This window comes from Medicago truncatula, chromosome 3, assembly GCF_003473485.1.
Source record: "Medicago truncatula cultivar Jemalong A17 chromosome 3, MtrunA17r5.0-ANR, whole genome shotgun sequence".
Lineage (NCBI taxonomy): Eukaryota > Viridiplantae > Streptophyta > Magnoliopsida > Fabales > Fabaceae > Medicago > Medicago truncatula.
Genome location: NC_053044.1, coordinates 2675777 through 2691474, shown reverse-complemented (window position 1 = coordinate 2691474; position 15698 = coordinate 2675777). Strand labels below are relative to the sequence as shown.

The 15698-nt window shown below is 33.9% G+C and overlaps 1 protein-coding gene across 1 annotated transcript; it reads right to left on the bottom strand.

Annotated features, from left to right (window-relative positions):
- Nucleotides 1–10994: 10994 nt before the first annotated feature.
- Nucleotides 10995–11612, bottom strand: LOC11410566 (actin cytoskeleton-regulatory complex protein PAN1). Its single transcript, XM_003598336.1, has one exon. It carries the CDS (start codon nucleotides 11610–11612, stop codon nucleotides 10995–10997), a length of 618 nt encoding a protein of 205 aa, XP_003598384.1.
- Between the last annotated feature and the right edge of the window lie 4086 nt (nucleotides 11613–15698).

The window sequence follows — 15698 nt, the reverse complement described above, 5'->3', positions numbered from 1 at the left end:
ATGATTTGCCAAGTGAATGGCACTTTGACTATCACAATGTATCCTTACACATTCTTGAGTAATTCCTAACTCACCAATCATCCCTTTCAACCATATGGCCTCCTTCACACCTTCAACAAGTGCGATGTACTCCGCTTGAGTTGTAGATAATGCCACCACGGATTGTTGATTTGCCTTCCAACTAATCGCCGTGCCATAAAGAGTGAACACGAAACCCGACAAGGATTTTCTAGTGTCCACGTTGCCCGCATAATCCGCATCAACATACCCCTCCAAAGCGTCTTCATCTTGAGCTGCCCTTGTGTACTTCAAACCGCCTTTCAACGACCCATTCAAATACCTCAAAACCCACTTCAAAGCTTGCCAATGCACAATTCCCGGATTTGCCATAAACCGACTCACAATGCTAACCGCATAAGCCAAGTCCGGCCTACTACAAACCATTCCATACATGATGCTTCCAACCCCACTTGCATAGGGAGTACCTTCCATCAATTGCTTCTCATCCTCGGATTGAGGACATTGTTGTATGGACAACTTTGTGTGGTGTCCCAAGGGAGTGCTCACGGTTTTAGAGTTTGACATTCTAAACCGCTCCACCACCTTCTTCAAATACCCAAGTTGAGATAAGAAAAGTTCGCCTTTGTCACGATTCCTCTTGATATCAATCCCAAGAACTCTCTTTGCCGGACCAAGATCCTTCATCTCAAATTCACCATTTAGCCTCTCCTTGAGCTTCATAATCTCATCCTTGCTAGAGCTCGCCATCAAGATATCATCCACATATAAAAGAAGATAGAGAATGACTTTCTCACTCTTCTTCAACATGTACACGCAAGAGTCATATCCGCTTCTCACAAAACCGGTCTTCAAAAGAAACTCATCAAACCGACCATACCATTGCCTAAGGCTTTGCTTCAACCCATACAAAGATTTCTTCAAAAGACACACCTTAGACTTGTCCTCCACAAAACCTTCCGGTTGCTCCATGTAGATTGTCTCTTCAAGGTCACCATGTAAGAAAGCGGTCTTCACATCCATTTGTTCCAACTCAAGATCGAATTGATTCACTATAGCCATAAGTATCCTTATGGAACAATGCTTCACCACCGGTGAAAAGATCTCGTTGTAGTCGATCCCCTCCACTTGAGTGAAACCCTTTGCCACAAGTCTTGCTTTGTACCTTGGACCTTCAACACCCGGAATGCCATCCTTTTTCTTGAAGATCCACTTGCATCCAACTACCCTTTGGTGATTAGGTAGCTTCACAAGTTTCCAAGTTTGGTTCCTTTCCAATGAATCCATTTCTTCATTCACCGCCTTCAACCAATACTTGCTCTCTTTGCTCTCAAATGCCTCCTTGAAGTTTCTAGGCTCCGAGTCTTGCACATCTTCCGCCGCATTTAGAGCAAAACACACCAAGTCCGCATAACCGAATCTCTTAGGAGCCGTAATGGTCCTTCTTTCTCTATCTCTTGCCAATAGATACTCAGGATCCACTACCGGTTGAGTTCCACTTGTATCCGATGTCGAAGCTTCATCTTCTACATCTTCTTCTTCTTCATTTGGAAGCTCCACCTCAAACTGAGTTTTCTCCACCATAGTTTCCGGTACTTGAGTCTCTAAGTCTTTACACTTCATCCCCATTCGGGTCTCATCGAAGGTAACATCCCTACTTATCAAGACTCTTGATCTTCCACTAGATTCCAATTTCCACAACTCTTATCCCTTCACACCTTCCGGATAACCAATGAAGACACATTTCAAAGCTCTAGGCTCAAGCTTGTCTTGCTTGATATGCGCATATGCCAAAGCTCCGAAAACCTTCAAAGAGGAGTAATCCGCCGGTTTCCCACTCCATACCTCCATAGGTGTCTAGAAGTTTATTCTCGTTGATTGACATCTATTGATCAAATAAGCAGCCGTTGTCACGGCTTCACCCCAGAAACTCTTAGGTAACCCAGCTCCTAGAATCATACACCTCACACGCTCCAAAAGAGTCCTATTCATGCGTTCCGCAAGACCATTTTGTTGCGGTGTTCTTGGTACGGTTCTATGCCTCTTGATTCCTTTCAACCTGCAAAACTCATTAAACTGCTCTGAAACAAACTCCAGGCCATTGTCAGTTCTTAAACCTTTTAGTTTAGTTCCCATTTGATTTTCTATGAGAGTGTGCCATTCTTTGAACTTTTCAAAGGTATCACTTTTGTTTTTCAAAACAAAGACCCACACTCTCCTAGAATAATCATCAATGATAGAAAGAAAATAGGAACCTCCCCCATGAGTAGGAGTCTTAGAAGGACCCCAAAGATCCGAATGCACATACTCAAAAGGTCTACTAGAATGATGCATGCCACTCCCAAACTTCACCCTATGTTGTTTGCCTAGTATGCAATGTTCACAAAATTCTAGCTTGTCCAATTTATCTTTCCCTAGCAAACCTTGTTTAGCTAGTTCAACTAAACCCCTCTCACTAACATGCCCCAATCTCAAATGCCACAATTCAGAATTATTATGAGATGCAACACTAGCTACCGATGCATTACCAATTACTATGGAACCATCTAAAATGTATAAACCATTCATTCTAGACCCCTTTACCGTAATCAATGCACCATGCGAAATTTTACAAACCCCATGCTCTATTCTAGTGCAATAACCTAGATTATCAAACATGCTTATGGAAATTAAATTTCGCTTAAGTTCGGGAAAAAACCTCACATCCCTTAAAAGGAATTCACGGCCATCAAACATCTTTAGACGAACGTTGCCCATGCCTTGGACTTTGCAAGCTTTGTTATTTCCGAGTCGAACAACTCCTCCTTCTTTTAGAATCAAAGTCTCAAAATATTCCTTTCTAGGGCTCATGTGATAAGAGCATCCCGAGTCCAAAACCTAACTCTTCTCCGGTTCCCAACTTGTTACCACTAGCGCACCCGCACTCTCATAACCTTCTTCATTCGAAGCCTCCGCAACTTGAACCGTAGAAAAACTAGATATGTAGCATGACTTTTCTATTTCAAATGCATTTTCCCTAGGATGTGCCGTACATATTTTCACTTGTTTGATGATATTATTTTTGTTGTGAATCCGGCTCAACTAATGAAACCTTCACACCAATGAGAATAAACCAATGATGTGTGGAGCAAGTGATAGAGATAATCTATGAGAGTAAATGGCCTCCAAGCTAACAACAACAAAACAGCCTAAGCCTAATGTATAGCAAAACCACACTAAGAGCTAACAAGCATAACAAGATAAACCATGAAAAGAAAAGAACAAACACCAAGCAAGATTGTTGACCCAGTTCAGCCAATGTGGCCTAATCTGGGGGAGAGAGCAGCTCTCCAATCCAATATGTGAATGTGTTACAAAAGAGTTACAAGAATCTAGCTTATCAAGCTTTACACATGACAAAACCCTAGATCTACCCTTTGGTATTTTCCCATCCTCACACTATGAACCTTAAATCCCAAGGTGATTACAATGTTGTTTTCCCAACCTAAGAAACACTCTCATCAAAGGAACACACCCCAAAGGATCCCCTCTTTGACCTCCAAGTTTTCTCTCTTAAGTTCTCTCAAGGTTGTCTTAAGGTTCTCTTCAAAAAAGCACAAGAACACTTTAAATACTAGTCCTGCCCTGAAGAAATCGTGCCACGATTTCCCTAGATCGTGTCACGATCTGCAACGGTCCCCAGGTTGACCAGTCCTTATCAGAGATACTTAACCAGCAAGTTTCTGAATCGTGTCACGATTTCCCAAGATCGTGGCACGATTTTGCTTCCAGCAAACTTGGCTCCCGGCATCTCCGATCGTGTCACGATTACAAAATCGTGACACGATTCCTCTGTTCTTCCAGACCACAAATTTGAAGCCAAATTCCAACAATTTTTGAGAAAATCAACATTCTCATAAAAGTGAAAAATAATAAGGATTAATGTAACTGAGATTTGACTGCACCAATACCAATTTATAGGAATTAATTCTTATAACTGAATTGGTTTTCGATTTTAACACATTAGTTAAGATAAAATGTTTCTTTCAAACTATGGTGCCAAATCTCACATATAATGCCTGTCATTGTCACTGAGTCTTTTGCTGGGCACAATGTTTTAATGCACATTTAACTCTTATGCTAATATATGAAGTTCTCAATTAACTTAAGTAACTAATGACAAGTTGTCAAAAGAATTTGAATTGCATTGTGAAATATGTAAATGTCATCATTCATGATATGGTCAATTAATTACAGGGAAATGCTTGATAAAGTGACAAAATGTATCAAGAAAATTTTAAGACAGTGTATTTGTTAACATCTTTCCTTAATTACACATCATTATCTCCTCTGATTTTCAGCCAATAACAAATTTAATTGGCTGACACCTTTTCTTGATCAATTCTTGATAAAAAAAAAAAACTCTCTAGATTGTTGTGAATCCGGTTAAAACTCACACCAATGAAAACAAAGATGTGTGGAGCAAGAGATAGTGGTAATCTATGAGCCAAATGGTCTCCAAGCAAACAACAACAAAAACAGCCCTAGTCTAGTGTAGAGAAAAACCACACAAAGAGATAACAAAGCAAAACAAGATAAGCAAGAAAGGAAGAACAAAACACCAAGAAGATTGTTGACCCAGTTCAGCCAATATGGCCTAATCTGGGGGAGAGAGCAGCTCTCCAATCCAATATGATGAAAGTGTTACAAAGGGTTACAAGAAACAATAGATTGCAAGCTTACACAAGACCAAGCCCTAGATTCTACCCATATGTGTTTCCCCACTCTCACAATATGAACCCTAAAAGAGAAGACACTAGAGGAAGCTTTAGATCCTTCCAACTAATGAACTCCTCACTACCCAAGGTGATTACAATGTTTTTCCCAACCCAAGAGACACTCTCTACAAAGACACTCAACCCTTTGGTTCCCTCCTTTGTAATCCAAGTTTCTCTCTCTAAGCTCTTCCAAGCTCTTTCACAAATCTGCACAAGAACACAATATATACTAGTCTTCCTCTGAAGAAATCGTGTCACGATTTGCGTACAACCCAAGGTATGACCAGTCCTTATCAAGGATACTTAACGAGCAAGTTTCTAAATCGTGTCACGATTTCCCAAGATCGTGCCACGATTTGGCATCCTGCAAACTAGCTCACGGCACCTTGAAATCATGTCACGATGCCAAAATCGTGTCACATTCATGTGAAGAATTCAGTTCAGAAGTTAGATACCATACAAGAAGCTATAAACATATTTGGCTACGATGATACTCTTATGAAGCAAGAAAAAGATGCAAAAATTGAATTAGAAGCTGAATTGAATATGGAAGAAGCTTATTGGTGGTGAGAAAGCTATAATCAAATGGCATAGTGATGGAGACAGGAATACTGCTCACTTTCATAGAACTGCCAAGATCAAACACGCATACAAGAAGATCAATACTCTTAGAATTAATGATAGCTTAATCACTGATCAAGATCAGATTACACATCATGTTGTTTCTCATTTCATTAATTTATTTTCTAATGAGAATGTAGTTCATGATGATGGGATCACTAATGAGATCATTTCCTCTTTGGTGACTGAAGATACCAACAAGCTTCTGACTTTGCTATCTTCAATTGATGAGATTCACAATGCAGTATTTTCAATGAATAAAGACAGTGCCGGGCCCTGATGGCTTTGGACCTTTCTTTTACCAGACCTATTGGAGCATTATCAAAGAGGATGTTTGTAATGCAGTTCTTGAATTCTTCACAAATAATTGGATCATGCCAACTTTCATCTCCAACATTGTTGTGCTCATTCCTAAGGTTCCAAATGTTGACTCTATTGGTCAATATAGACCAATTGCAATGACCAATTTCCAGTTTAAAATCTTGCAGACATATTAGCACAAGTTCTTCAGAAGCCATTAATTTGTTGCATAAAAAATCTTTTGGTGGAAATCTGACTATCAAAATAGATATTGCAAAAGCTTTTGATACCATTGACTGGAATTTCTTGCTAAAAGTTCTCAACACTTTTGGTTTTAATGAATTTTTTTGTAAGTGCATCCACACCATATTACAATCAGCCAAGCTTTCAATTTCCATTAATGGCAAACAAGAAGGTTTTTTCAGTTACAAAAGAGGGGTCAGACAAAGTGATCCTCTATCACCTCTATTGTTTTGCCTTGCAGAAGAAGTTTTGAGTAGGGGGCTCACCAAATTAGTTTAATCAGGGAAAACTGAAACTTATAAAAGGTACTAGAGCTGCTCCAATCCCTTCTCACATCCTTTATGCAGATGATGTGATGTGTTTTGCAAAGGAACCGCTGCTAACATGCAAACTCTATCTCAATTCTTTCAAAGATATGCAAATGCTTCAAGTCAAATCATCCTTTATAAACCTTTTATTTTTACATGTGTGCAAATTAATTAGGGAAATTAACAATCTAAAAGATCAATAAAGATATTAGCTTGAAGCTGTGTTTTTATTTTTACGAATCTTATTTTCAATTTAAATAGATGACTGCTCTTTTAAAAAAATTACATTTTTATTTTATTAGGGATCTATTTTTGATTGAGAGCCGAGCCTCCAAATATATAGGGACGGCCCTAGTGATGATTCAACTGAAACATAAATTATATATATACTCATATGCAATTGTAGTAGCACCTATCCTTCACTAGTTATAAATCCACAAACAAATCCAAAACTATCTTTCCATAATTAATTGAATTTATAATATGAAGAAATGAAATGAAATTAAAACAAAGAACCAAATCATCATATTAATAATGAGAATGTCCACTATCCGTGAAACACCATCAGGATCCATATCATTTAACTAGAGACTTACTACTACACTATAATGCATCAAGTAGCAATTGGAGGTAGTAGTAATTTCTCAACGATCAAACATATATACATACACGGTGTATAAGTGGCAGGGCATCAATTCACAGTCCACAAATCACATAGACAGAGTAACCGATTAACCCATATAACCACGACATAATGGAAACAGTGGATTAAATATCAATATATATATATAATTAATTCATAGTTCATCAGTAAAATAGCATATCGACACATTCCAGAAAATAATACTTGATTAGAACTCACCTTGTTAAGAGAGTTAACAAATGAAGAGAAAGATTGGGATTCTTCTTGTTGTTCTTAGAGAGGTCAAATGGAAGGGGGGGGGGGGGGGGGGGGGGGGGGTGGGGTTTGATTATGCTAATGTGAATCAGAACATGGAGAAGTTGTGAGAGATTTTCTCACCCAATTGTTGACTTAGTCTTAAGTATAGAAACTTATGTTTGTGAAATGACAACTATGTCATTACTCTTTATTTTCTTTTCCATAAAATAAAGAGTGATGTATTTTTCTCTTCAATATATTTAGGTCACTGTCCTCCTAGGGCAAACCATTTTGGTTAAACAAAAAAACAAGACAACGAAGGACGACTCTGCAATTGGTTGTTGGACATGGACAAGAACTGCAACCTTTTTGTGAACCAGGTTTAATTCCAAATGGAGAGGACTTTTTTTTAATATATCTATGCACACCCTTTCAAAATTGCAACTTTCGTAAAAAAAATATTTTTGAATTTTGCAAAACATCAAACCCCCCTCAAAAATTGTCAAACGTTAGTCAATTCGTCCTCTTTATCAATTTCATCTATTAGCCAATATGACATAACATTTTACTATCTATGTGACACTGCAACGTGTATGATGTGTTATGCCACATCACATAAGGTAAAAAAACTGAATTTCTTTTACAGTTATGAGCAAATACCGCCTTTAAAATTTTACAATTATGTGCAAAATGCCTCTTGAAACTGATACTAATCAAATAAATTGGTTTCTATGACAAAAAATATATATTATTCTACTTCTATGACATGCATCAATTATATGCTCCAATAATAAATATAAACCATACAAATGAGTAAACTAGCAAAATAATTATACACTCACATAAAATACTAATTAAACTCAAAGAAATCTCATCTAAGGGAATACTAATTGTAGTTATAATTATGATTACGGTTAGCAGGAAGGTGTTGGTTTGAGATCTGAAAAACAAAATATAATTATGATTGGTTAGAGATTACAATTAACCTCGAGGTGTCGTGGCCTAATTTTTTTTTTTTTTGCTTTCGCACTGATTTCCAACCCACTAAAGGTGAGCGACTAATCCAGCTCTTGCGTAGAGGCATGCGCACTGGCCAAGTGTTGTTTCTTAACAAAAATATATAATTATGATTGCAATAATATTCACAATTAATGTCAGGGAACTTCTACGGTACACTCGCAATTTTGAGTGTACCGGTACTCTTTTTTTTTTGAAGAAGCTAAACTAGCCCACCTAAATTGACACTAGAGATAATCGAACCTGAGACCTCGAGGAAGAGCACACTCCCAGATCCCAAGCCAATACCACCAGGCCAACCCAAATGAGTTAGTGTACCGGTACTCTTGTTTCACAAAATATATAAATTAAAGATCACTTTAATGAAATAAAAAGGTAATTGTCAATATTTATATTTTAGAAAACATCATTTCATAAGAAAAATCATCATTTCATTATTTATAAGGATAATATTACAAAATTTACATTTTATCATAAAAAATAATCAATATTCATTGTTATGAGTAATAAAAATTCTTAAAAATTAAATTTTATTTCGTCGAAGCTTTTGGTATATAAAATTTAATTATCTTAGTTGTCAATGATAGAAAATAATAATTTTTCTTCAAAAAAACAACTCATTTATTATTAATTTTATGACTTGGTGTACCGATACACCCTAATTTATTGGGTGTACCATAGAATTTGCCTTAATGTCATTAAGCAAACCATAAAACATCCAAGTTTAAATGGCTAGATTTACGCGGCTTATGGATGTAGCAGTGATAAATTATTATTGTCCATCATCAATTCAACTTTAAGTATAAAATATACGACATTAATTATTATAATTGCAAACGGTTATGACTTGATGGTCTGATAATACAATAAAGAGATGATAAAAGATTTCAGAGATGTATGATATGTTGTGCTCAATTTCCAACTTGTAGTTTCTAATCTATAAAAAAAATAAAAAATAAAAATAAAAAAATAAAAAATAAAAACTTGTAATTTCTCTTCTTTTTTTCTTTTATGGAAATTTCTCATTTCTTTATATTTGGTGTTTTTGAGTTTAGCCGATAATTTATTATTTAGATTTAGTCGAGTTTAGTTCAGATATTGTATAATATATATTGAAGTCGGGGTCGAATCTTGACACCTAACTTATTCATCTTTAAAATGTAAATTTCTATCAATTAGACTATTTGATAAAAAAAAAAAGTTTTTACAAGAAATAAAAAGTTATTACTTGATTAATGAGTGATTAATATTTTATTACTATTGGAATATCTTCTATTCCTTTTTTGATGTTATTGTGCTCTTGATTTATCAAAAACATAATAATAATATTGTTTTTGTTTGAACAAACCAAAATGATATATATTAATAATAATGGGACCTCAACTAACACAAGGTGTGCAAAAGGATTTACCTTGTTAAAAAGACAATTATTATTACTTTTGAGGGCATACTTTAGTTTTTTATAAAATAAGTAAGTTTTCCTCTTTAAAATATTTTTTATATATCTATTATCATTGTTTTACATTTCAAAACTTGCTAAGAAAATTATATTTGAGAAACAAGAGTTTTTCATTTGATTAGTTTATTACCATTTTAATTAAACCAATTGATTGAACTCAAGTAAGTTCACCAAAAGACAAATATTTTGGAAGAATCCGGGTTCAATTCGTAGGTTCAATAACTTTTTACTGCACTTACTTTAGCGTCAAACTTTGGATTTCTAGGAACCCATTCCTCTAAAAATCAAAGTGTTAACACAAAAAAAAAAAATATTAATCATTTTTAAGATTAGATCAAAACATATTCTTATCGATTATTTTTAATTTTTTTTGGTAGATAGACGAAATGGCAAAGCCATTATAAACTCACACACAAGTGGAGGTATCGGGATTTGAACCCCATTCATGATATACGGCCTAACAATTTCAAGATTTTGCCAGTTGTGTGAGGACTTCTGGATCCTATCGATTATTTTTTAACAAATACTATAGGTGACAACTAGAGTACCCATGAAAGAATAGTGGGTAATTTACCATAACCAATACACATTAGCCACATAAGCACAGTTTTAAGTGGTATCCATGAACTATCTTGACCCCACCAACAAATTGCTCATTTTCATTGGTTGGTGGGTAAATTACCCACCATTCTTCAAAGGTAATCTAGAAAAAACCAATACTATATTGAAACAGTTTCCAAGGAAAACCGTGGGCAAAATACAAGTCCAACCCCAAATAACACAACATAAAAGAATTTAACAAAAATAGCCACTATACCCAAAATACAGCACCAAAACCACATCATAAAACAATCGATTTGTTATTATTTTTTTACTTTTTACAGTGTTCAATGTCTATTTATCCTTTATACAAAAATGTCTATTAAAAAAATGAACAAAATAGATTTTTATAATACACTTAAAATTTTAACGTATACTTTTTCCACACAAATAACATTAAAATTTTAGAATATTAAAATTCAACAAGATGTATTATATTGGCTCTGTTTTGTATATACCATGCGTAGCATCCATAATACTAACAGACATATTATTCACGCAATAAAGAATACATCATTAAGAAAATTAAACAAAAACGATAAATATCATTTATTTATTTATTTATTTTTGAACTCTTACAATAACCATCAATTACACATAATGTCACTCTTTAATTACTACTCATATAATTCAAGATTTTTTTTTGTTTACATTTTCAAGCTTTCAACACCATATTTTCACATTAAAGTGAAAATCAAGCCCTAAACACTAAAAGGCAACAAATCTATATAATCTCGAAATTTTTTAAATTATTTTCTTAATGAACGAACATAGGCTCAATTGCAAGAGACTTAAAAGTGAACAGCCATCAATCTTCTAGAGATGTAAGTGGGGCGCAGTGGCAATGATGAGTAAGAAGGAGCAGCTACATCCAATGGGGGGAATGTTGGAATAACCGGAGGCTCAACAGGGGCAATAATAGGGGCAGAAGGGTCTACAGGGGGCTCAACAGGTGCAGGCGTAGCAGGGACAAGGGGGATAATTGGGGAAAGCGTAACAGGGGAAGGAGGAGTAACAACTACAGGCGTAATAGGGACAGGGGTAGAAGGTTCAACAGGGGAGGGCATAACAGGATTAGAAGACTCAACAGGGACAGTGGGCTCAACAGGGGCAGGTGGTACAGGAACAAGAGGGTCAATTGGGGGAACCGTAACAGGGGCAGGAGGAGTAACAACGACAGGCGTAATAGGGACAGGAGTAACAGGAATGGGCATAACAATAGGGACATCGACGGAAATTGGATTAGGCCTAAAAAGGCCAGGCTTAGAAGGAATAAAAGGCTTAGAGGGGACAAAAGGCTTAAATCTAAAACCATCGGTTTCATAAAGAACAGGTTCAAGCTCTTGAGCAAATGTGGTGAGAAAGATTAGTTGGAGTAATAATAACACCAATGCTAAAAATTTGATCATTTTTCTGTGCAAGATAAAGTAACCTTGAAACACAGGGAGAGGAAGTGATGTTGGTGGTGTGAGATGTTTTGAGATGTTGTGAGAGTGTTAGTTTGAGGTTGATTTATTTATAGGTGTTAATGTGCATAATCATAGGAGTTTATGTTAATGTGTAGTAAACAATAATAAAAATATTAAAGTAGAATTGTAAATAAAATTGTTTCTTTTTTTATGCATTTTACTGCAACGAAATAATATAAGCAAGTTTTGGGAAGGGAATGCTGAAATGTAAAAAAAACGAGCACATTCTAAAAATCCATCTGTTTTTTTTTTTTTTTGGATAAACTCAAAAGTATACTGCCTCATTATATGTTATTAGTTCATTAGTTTTTGTTTTGAAGGATTAGTTCATTAGTTTTTTTTTTTTTTTCTTTTGAGGAAAATTCATTAGTTTTTTTTTTTTAAAGAAAAAGCTCATCAGTTAAGATTAGTTTATTTTAGTTATCATAAAAATATAGAATATTTTAGAAATTATACTAAGTGATGTTACGTCATTAAGTTAATCCAATTTTAAAATATTTAAACCAATTTTTTTACTATTGTGTGACTACGGAAATTTGTAGGAAGGCCCGGCTATAATTTCGCATGATATATAAAGTAAATTTAAAAACAATTAATGCATACATTCCCTTACATAAAAGAAATGAAGTGAAATGCCCAAAAACTATGCTTGATAGCAGGAGAGTATTCCCCTTTTCCGTCATAATAGTCTAATTAATTTTTTTAACAAGGTAATATTAACACCATGCAGAGAGCCCTTAAAATTAAATACAAGGTGTGCCAACAAAGAGCTCAAAAGTTTACAAATAATTCAGTTAAAACCAAAGGAAACCAAAAAAATTATTCTGAAATAAACGTTAATGGTACTAATTAATGTTAATTGGTAATGATCAGTGTTTTATCAATATTTAACGTGATCTTTCCAAAAAAATATATAATGTCGATTTAAATAATATTGTTTAATCTTGACCAAAAAAAAAATAATAATATTGTTTAATAAACAAATGTTTTCTTTGTCAAAAAAAAATTGTTTTCTGAATATTGGTACGTCAATTTTATTTTGAAACTAATAGAAAAAACGATCATTTGCTTATTGAAATAATTGATATATCATTAATATTTAAATAAAATAAATAAATCTTATGAAAAGGTTGTATATTTACAAAGAAATTATTAGGTGATCTCTTACACCCAACCAATTAAAATCTAACATCTCATTAAAATAATAAAAAGAATTAATATCAGAATTTTTTTTCGTTATTTTTAATATTTCTCTCTCCTTTTTTCCACTTTTTTTAACCTACAAGAACCACCCACCACCATTTATGTTTCCATTTCCTTAATTAAAATCACACTTTTTTTAAAGTTAATAACATATGTCATTTTTTATTGGTTTGGTGTAAGAATGATGTGTTGAGTGAGAGTTCATACAAGAATATCTCATATTTATATGCACAAATTGTAACGTTATTGTCATGACATTTGTAGGGTTGAATTTGAACCTAAAATTTGTGACTTCTCTGCGCAAATGTATGATTTTTTTTTTTTTTGGTAACGGGGTTTGAATCATGTAATTTGCATATATGTGCATTGTTTATATCAATTGAGTTAAACTTACAATAACACAAATATATGAATCTAATCACTAAAAAGAGTTCAAGTAGTTAATTATTTTTTAATATAAATTTAATACAAAATAAATAAAGTAATGAGAACATAAGAATGCATTCAAAACTGTATAATTAAAAGCAGATCATATCAGATATTTTTTTTAAGGAAAAATCATCTGATTGTACTCTCATTAATAGAAATCAATTTTTTTAAAGAATTACTTAGAAATCATTTTTTTAGGGATACATAGAAATCATTTAAATGGTTCTTAATTGTCTTCATCAAATTTTTCAAGGAAGCTACTACAGTACTCCATTTTCTAGATTTAAATTAAAATTTAAGTTGGCTAGAAAAAAAAAATTGAAAGACTTCGCTAGTACTCGCTCCGTTTTAAAATGAGTGTCGCTTTAGCCAAAAAGATTTGTTTTAAAATGAATGTCGGCTGTCGCTTTATATTTTCAATACAACTTTAATTTTTTTCTTTCAACTTTTTTCTCTCACACAATTTTCAATGCAACTTTAAATTTGTCTTTTTCTTATAAAATAAGGGCAATTTAGTAAAAGTGTTATGTCTAATGATTATTTCATTTGATTCTTTAATCTGTGCAATGGGTTAAAGCGACACTCATTTTAAAATGGAGGGATTAAGTTTTTGCAGACACATTTTATTTTATTTAAACTTATTTAAAATTTATACTTTATAAATATTTTTATTTATTTTTTATATGAATCGGTTTTCTCTACGAGCTTCTGCATAGACTAATCCCTCGAACGGTGCATTGCCACAATGGGTAACAACTATTTTTCTTAAGATTTAACTTATGCCCATAACATCTAATTAAGGTATAATATTTTTCTATGGTCGAACTTATGCCCATAACATCTTTTGGTGGTGGCCGGAGTTTAAACTTCGAACCTTGCATATATTATGCATTGTCTTTACCAACTGAGCTAAACTTATGAGGACTATGCCCATAACATCTAATTAAGTTGTAATTTTTGCCACTCTAAATATATTAACTTTTATTTTTAGTCCTTGAAAAATTTCGTTCAAACTTTTATACCTCAAATTCGTCCTTGAATTTTGAAAAATCGACCAATTTCGTCCGTGAATTTTGCGAAATATCAAATTAGTCCATGAATTTACAAAATGTCAATCAAATCAGTCCCTCCATTAAGTTGGTCTGTTAACAGAGGTGACGTGTAACGTTAACCTCTGACAAAGCTTACCACGTCATATGCCATGCAAGCAGGGACCAAACTAATTGATTTACACAAAATTTCCAAGGACCAAATTGATGGATTTACACAAAATTTCCAAGGACCAAATTGATGGATTTTCAGAAAATTGGCAACGGCTCTTTCCCTTCTTTGTGAGTAACGGTTCTTTCTCCTCTTCCTCGTTAAGGGCTATGTCTTCCCCAAATATATAAATTTGGAACCCTAATGTTATAATTCCTTACATAGAGTTCAAAATCCCCAAAATTTCTTCCATGAATTGATGTCAAATTTCTTCCCCAATTCAAAAAACTTAGAACCCTAATTTTTTTTTATTAAATTCGAAATTCATAAATTAAGTGGTCTGCCTTGTAGATTCGGTGTTCAGGATTGATGGCTGGTGCGCGAATGGGCAAAAACAACTACAACAACTGGTATTCATCTTCAAGCTCTAGGTGTATTTTGGAGGACAAGGTTGATGGATAAAGTTGATTGTGTAGGAAGTGAGCTTAGGTTGATTAAGATATTGATAGGGGTATTTTGTTTGATTGAGTTGTTTAAAATGATATTGTATTGTGCCATGTCCATGTAATGTTGTAATGAAAAGAGGTTGTCAATGAATGAACCAAACCTTTCTGTCAAAATATTTTAATCAAATTGGTCCTTGAATTATATACATATTCATCATATCGATCCTCAAATTGGTTTAAATACCATCAAATAGGTCCTTGAATTTTCACAACAGATATCACTGTGATCCTTGGTGCATACATTTGCTGAACAAAGTAAAAAGTAAAAGACAGACACTTTGATTATAAAAAGACAGACATTTTCATACCATCATAAGTCATATATTTGATGTTCATAAGTCATTACATAGCCAAAAAAAATAACATTACATAGTCATCAAGACATCAAATCATTTGATGTTCTTAAGTGATTACTTATCCAAAAAAGCGTAAACTAAACAAGTCCAAAAAACATTAATTAAACTAGTCCAAAAATATAATTTAAACATGCATCAATGCTTTGGAAATCCTGGAGTTGAGATAAACTCCATGTATTGGGGTTGAGTAGAAGCGGATGACCCGTAATTTGGATTTAGAATTCTAATAACTCCAAGAGCAGTTGGATCTTGTGGAGCAGGACCCCTAAGTGGTGTTTGTTTATGCATGTCATTTGAAATCATTGGTCCTCTCATGCCATATCTCCTTGTAC

Excerpts from the sequence above, each read along its gene's own strand:
- LOC11410566 (XM_003598336.1), bottom strand. The coding sequence starts at position 11,612 with ATGATCAAATTTTTAGCATTGGTGTTATTATTACTCCAACTAATCTTT.